Source organism: Perca flavescens, chromosome 13 (assembly GCF_004354835.1).
Source record: "Perca flavescens isolate YP-PL-M2 chromosome 13, PFLA_1.0, whole genome shotgun sequence".
Classification (NCBI taxonomy): Eukaryota; Metazoa; Chordata; class Actinopteri; order Perciformes; family Percidae; genus Perca; species Perca flavescens.
In genome coordinates this window covers 34,599,588-34,605,296 of record NC_041343.1, presented here as the reverse complement: position 1 = coordinate 34,605,296, position 5,709 = coordinate 34,599,588, and the positions used below count along the sequence as shown (strand labels likewise).

Genomic DNA, 5,709 nt, shown 5'->3' with positions numbered 1-5,709 from the left:
AACAAGCTCCTCTCCTTAAACTGCCTGTCTCTCTTAGTTATGCTGTTATAGATTTAGACTGTCTGGGGGACTTCCTTCCTTCCTTCCTTCCTTTGAATCTCTCCTCTCCTCTTTCCTTTGACTGCTCTCTCCTTTCCCTTTTCATCTGTGTGCATCCCGTCCCACGGTCTGAGGAGTTTACTCCCCGGAGTCCTTGTCTTTTGATTTTTTTTCACCCAGCGTATTTCCTTGGAGCACGTTGGCACCAAGATCCTGGTTCCAGCTGTCGCCGTGGTCCTGCTGCACTTCCTGCTGCGTTCTGCTGGGCCCTGCAATGTCATGCTGCTTCCTGCTGAACCCTGCTGCTTCCTGCTGCTTCCTGCTGCTTCCTGCTGCTTCCTGCTGAACCCAGCTGCTTCCTGCTACATCCATCCATGCTCTGCTGGGCCACGCTACATCCTGTAACGCCCTGCAGCGCCCTGATATGACATGAACTACTACGACTATCATTTGAAGTCACTATTCTTTATCTTTAAAGTGACTATTATTGCCTCTGTTCATCACATCCCCAACCGGCCTACCAAGAGCCTGAGTTTGTCCCAGGTTTCTTCCTAATAGGGAGTTTTTCCTCGCCACTGTCGCTCTGCTTGCTCTTGGGGGAATTATTAGAAGTGTTGGGGCTTTGTAAATTAAAGAGTGTGGTCTAGACCTTCTCTATCTCTAAAGTGTCTCGAGATAACTCTTGTTATGAATTGATACTATAAGTAAAATTTAATTGAATTATTTCATTTAGCCGCAACGTTTATGTATGCACTTATCCACAATGGACATTATAACATTTTCCACCCTCTGGATGCTTTTTTATGGATTAATTATCTCCGACTCTGTCAACGGAGCTGTTAGTCATGGAAGGTTACAGTACACCAGAACTACACCGCTGCAACTGAACTGTGGCATAACGTGCATGACGGACATCATGACACAACTGCCAGATTTTATCCTAAAAGACCCATGGGGGAAAACAGCGGCAATGAAGAGGAAGCCAGGCATGCATCAGGCGACGCTTCCGAAAACAACTGCTTTCTCGTATTCCTCCACCCTCCATGATCCTCAGGAACATCCAGTCCCTGAGGAACAAAATGGATGAGCTCCAGGGAAACATCAGCTTTCTGAAGGTTTCAGTGCCTGTTCTGTTTGAGGAAACTGAGTTGCTTCCACATTGACAAATCCATCATGACCCTCTTTTACCACGCTTTTATTGAATCAGTTTTATCATTTGCGCTAACAGTCTGGTTTGGGAACCTCTCTTTGAAATAAAAACTCACTCAACCAAATAGTAAAGTGGTCTAGCAGGCTGATTGGTGAGCCACAGCTCAACATGGAGACCTTGTACACAAAACAGTTACACCACATAACTGGTTCAACTTTAAACAACAGTTTCCATCCATTGCACACAGAGTTTCAGCTTCTCCCCTCTGGGCCTAGGTTTACAATGCAAAACAACACAAAAAACAGTTTTGTCCCTGCAGCCATTACACTGAGGAATAAGTCATACCTATATTTTGCACAGGTGTTTATTTATTGTTGCTTTAATGTATGTATTTATTTAGTATATTTTAACCTTTATATATGTTTCTTTACAACCTAAACAGATTTTTACTGATTCCTTTTCTTTTATTTTCTTTTTACTATTAGTAGTTTAATTCACATCAATATTTAAGGATAATCTGGACCGGTAAGAACTTTTGAGTTATGATTTTTGCCATTTCTTAATTTCCACTTAGTTGAATGATAGGGGAGAGCGGGGTATGTTGTCACACTTTTCACACTGTCTAACATTTACTGAGCACCATACATCACAATAGTATAAATGTCATACCAAATGAAAGAAGGAAGTCTTGGGAACATATGTTGTATTCATAACATTTTCATATCTTATCTCATTACGGAGTTGTAGACTGTTAAATAGAGAATGTACACTTGTGACAATTGGCCCCATCGGCGGGTAAATTGTCACACTAGATTATCTAAAAATAAGAACACAACTAATTTGTGAATATTGATTTACAGAACTGGAAATATAAACTATCATGCCTAGAGAATCTGGAAAAACAATACACATTTCAATCAAAACACATTAAGTGGCAAGACCACTTTACTTTGAACTTCAAACTCTAACGTTCTCTGGCTTGCACATAGATTCATGATAACTGAAGCTGCAAATAACTTGCTTAACTTAACATGTTTAACCTGAACTAAACAGATGCCCTGTATTTGACTAATCAGGCTCATCTTCTTGCTTCCCTTACCTTTCAAACAGCTTTTTGCTTTTGATTATTTGCGTTGTTTTCATCCTTTGCTGGCTGGTCACATGTGACAACTTGCCCCAAAGTCATTGAGACAACTTTCCCCAATCTGACATGTGTGCTAATGTTGGCTTAATCTCAAGGTAAACTCACCATAGCAATTCAGTTTAAGTATCAAAAGACACGTTATTGTCTCCTCTATTTTGTGCAAAATAATTATTTTTAACATTCATACCTAACAAAGTTGCATTGCATAAAATTTAAAGTGCAATTGTTTTACTCTTTAAGCAGAAAAATAAGAAAATTGTGCTAACCTCAGATTAGAGCGACCTTGACCACATGTGAACAGGAAGTTGCCTTTAGAAGAAGAAGTCACACAAAGTGGCTATTTGATTTTTGAGATATAGCTTCTAGTGGTGGAGTTATGAGCAGTATGACAACTTACCCATGTGACAACTTTCCCCGTTCTCCCCTACATGATATGTGCCTTTTTGTTTTTTCCCATATGTGTCTATGAGGACTACTGCAAACAAAATCTACTTCCGGGTACAAATAAAGTAATTTGAACTTGAAACTGGAATCTATTCAAATATTTGTTCTGCAGAAATGGTGTGATCATTGGAGCATCTCTAGCCTATAGCTTATATTTCCCATCTTGGGTTTAACATTGAGATCCCCATATATGGAGGGAGGTCCCGGAACATCTCTGTCCAAATAAATTGTTTCACATTCATCTGCTGATGGGTCTGACATTCTGTTACCTTATACTTCTGGCTCTGTGCCTGCTTCTTCTTACAGACACTTAAGCAAGTGTTGTGTTGTGTTTTTGGGAATGCAGAAACATTAAAAACAGTTGACTTAAAAAAACAACAACGTCTTTAAACAATGTCATGACAACCTTCAGTCTGAATGTATGTGAGGCAGATAAATATTTTTCAGTTGATATAAAATTCATCTCTTTTGATTCTATTGAATCGGTATATTCAGATTTATTCCAAATTGTCATTCCTCGTGATTCTCTCCCATGAGACTACTTTTAATTTGGTGGATGAGTCAGTAATTTCTCTGTATCCTATTGGACAACCACTGAAGAACCTTGCACCATGTTTCCTGGAGGACAATAACAGTCATGTTTCCATCGATGTATTTTTAAGTATTGCATTAGACAATGTTGATGGAAACAGCAAAAAATCGCTTTTAAGTGGTTTTTGGCTTTTTTTTTAAAAAGTTAATGCATAAAATGGGAGATTGAAACAGCTTTGCCAAATAAGTTGGAAATGTCAACTCTGAAAGATATAACGTTATTTGCTCTATGAAAGACATTGACTGAGACAATAACTAAGGATATTTACTCAAATGTTGCAAACAAACATTAGTTTTTTTTTTTTGTAATGCTTCGCTTTTTATTTTTAATTCTTAATTATTTAATAGTTAACAACAATGTTTTTTTCCTTCTAGTTTTCATAATTTTGTTCATTTTAGGCTGAGGATTATAATCTTGTTCAACATACAAAACACATGGAAAGATAAGGCCAAGTTTAAACAAATTTAAAGGTTGCCTTTAACAATGTAATCATAGATCATCAATGTTTATCTTCTCTGAAAATGTTCTGTTATACGGGGAAGAAGTGGTTACACCCTTGTTAATCAAACTGACGTTGACACAGCATGTGAAATATGATAGAATTGGTACACAACATGTGTCACAATGTAAATTCTGTTTTTTTTCTGGGCTTCTATATAAAGCTCACACAGGTTTAGAGACGGCACAGTTCAACAGTAAGCTGCCAGTGCGAGGATGGAGATATCTGTGAGTTTTATGCTGTTACTGCTGCTCGGCGCGGTCGTCCCAAGTGAAAATGTTGAAAGCCAGCAGCCTTTTCCTCAAGACATCTACACTGCACTGAAAGAGATGACCTTCGTTGGTTCAACTGAAGCTGACATCACGCTGTTGCAAAGAGAGACTCAAGGTACAGCATGAACAGTTTGCATTGTGTCATAGCAAAAAAACAGAAATATCCAAAAGGAGAGGAATAAGTATTTATTTATGTAGTGGATAAAGATAGGGCTGAAACTACTGATTACTTTCATCGTGGATTAATGTGTGATTATGTTTTAGATGAATGAATTAGTTGTTTTGTCTCTAAAATGTAGATCAGTGTTTCCTAAAGCCCAAGATGACATCTCAAATGTCTTGTTTGTCCACATCAAACATATTTAGTTTCCACAGAGAGAAAAGAAACTATTGAAAACAGTTCACATTGAATGTTGTCTTCACACAAGTTTAACTTTTTTTCATAAAAAAATGACTCAAACTGATTCATCGACATCAAAAGAGTTGGAGATTTATTAATAGTTGACAATTCATGCAGCTCTAACGCAATGTCCAAAGAAATTGAAGATGGGTGAAAATGAAGCTGACAAAGAAACTGTCTCTGATTTTGCAGGTCAAGCACAGCTGAAGACTGAAGTGAAAAAGCTGAAGCAAGTACAGCTAGGTATTGTTCTCTGATCATTTTTCTTGCTGCCGGCTGTTTTTGCTGCTGGGAGATTTATTTATAAAGATATTCAGTTTACTGTCACAGAGGAGAATAGAAACTATAAAATATTCATAGTTAACAAGCTGACATCACACAACTTTCACTGGTTTTACATAATAACTGACTCAAACCGATTCATTGATTATTGAAATAGTTTGAGAGTAATTTAATAATGACTAATCCATTAATCTTTGCAGCTCTAGAGCAATGTCTAAAGAAACTGTCTCTGACTTTTCAGAACAAGCAGCACAGCTGAACACTATTGTGGACAAGCTGAATCAACAACAAAAAGGTATTGTTCGCCGATAATTTTTCTTGCTGCCGGCTGCTTCTGCTGCTGAGAGATTTACAGCGAGACATTTCATTTTTACTATATTCAATCATGGTGGCCAAACGCTTCCAACTTCTGGTAAATTTAGGAGAAATCTACACACAAAAATAGACAAAGTTTAATGAAAATTATAGCTGCAAGCAGACGTGATGGGGTCAAGCAGTACAATGGCACAAATGGCGTTGCCATGGCATGAGCAAGCAATCACAGCAACTTTGATGGCAATTGGATAAAGAAGAGAAGCTGTATACCGCTTTGCTATTATTGGTATTTTTAGCCCAATAACCGCTGTTTTAATCAACATTTATTCACCAGATCTTATCATGGTTTAATTGTATTTCTTTTAATGTTATTATTTCGGTCTATTTCGGCAGGGAAGCTGGATTGCTTTGTTGTTTATTGATATTGTTTAAACTTAAACGCTACATCTAGCAACATTTATTTAGCTGTTATCATGGTATGCATTTCTTTATTTTAATAATATTATTTTAAATATTACAGTATGCTGTAAGACAGAACATGATATGATCTGAGCTGGGCGATGCAAAGCCAT

At 37.5% G+C, this 5,709-nt stretch overlaps 1 protein-coding gene across 1 annotated transcript in view; it reads left to right on the top strand.

Annotated features, from left to right (window-relative positions):
* Positions 1-5,658: 5,658 nt before the first annotated feature.
* The window catches only part of apbb3 (amyloid beta (A4) precursor protein-binding, family B, member 3), a 24,878-nt gene continuing 24,827 nt past the window's right edge, over positions 5,659-5,709 (top strand). Inside the window, exon 1 of the mRNA XM_028594626.1 lies at positions 5,659-5,663. Coding sequence (XP_028450427.1) covers positions 5,659-5,663 — 5 coding nt within the window. The remainder of the gene's footprint in view (positions 5,664-5,709) is intronic.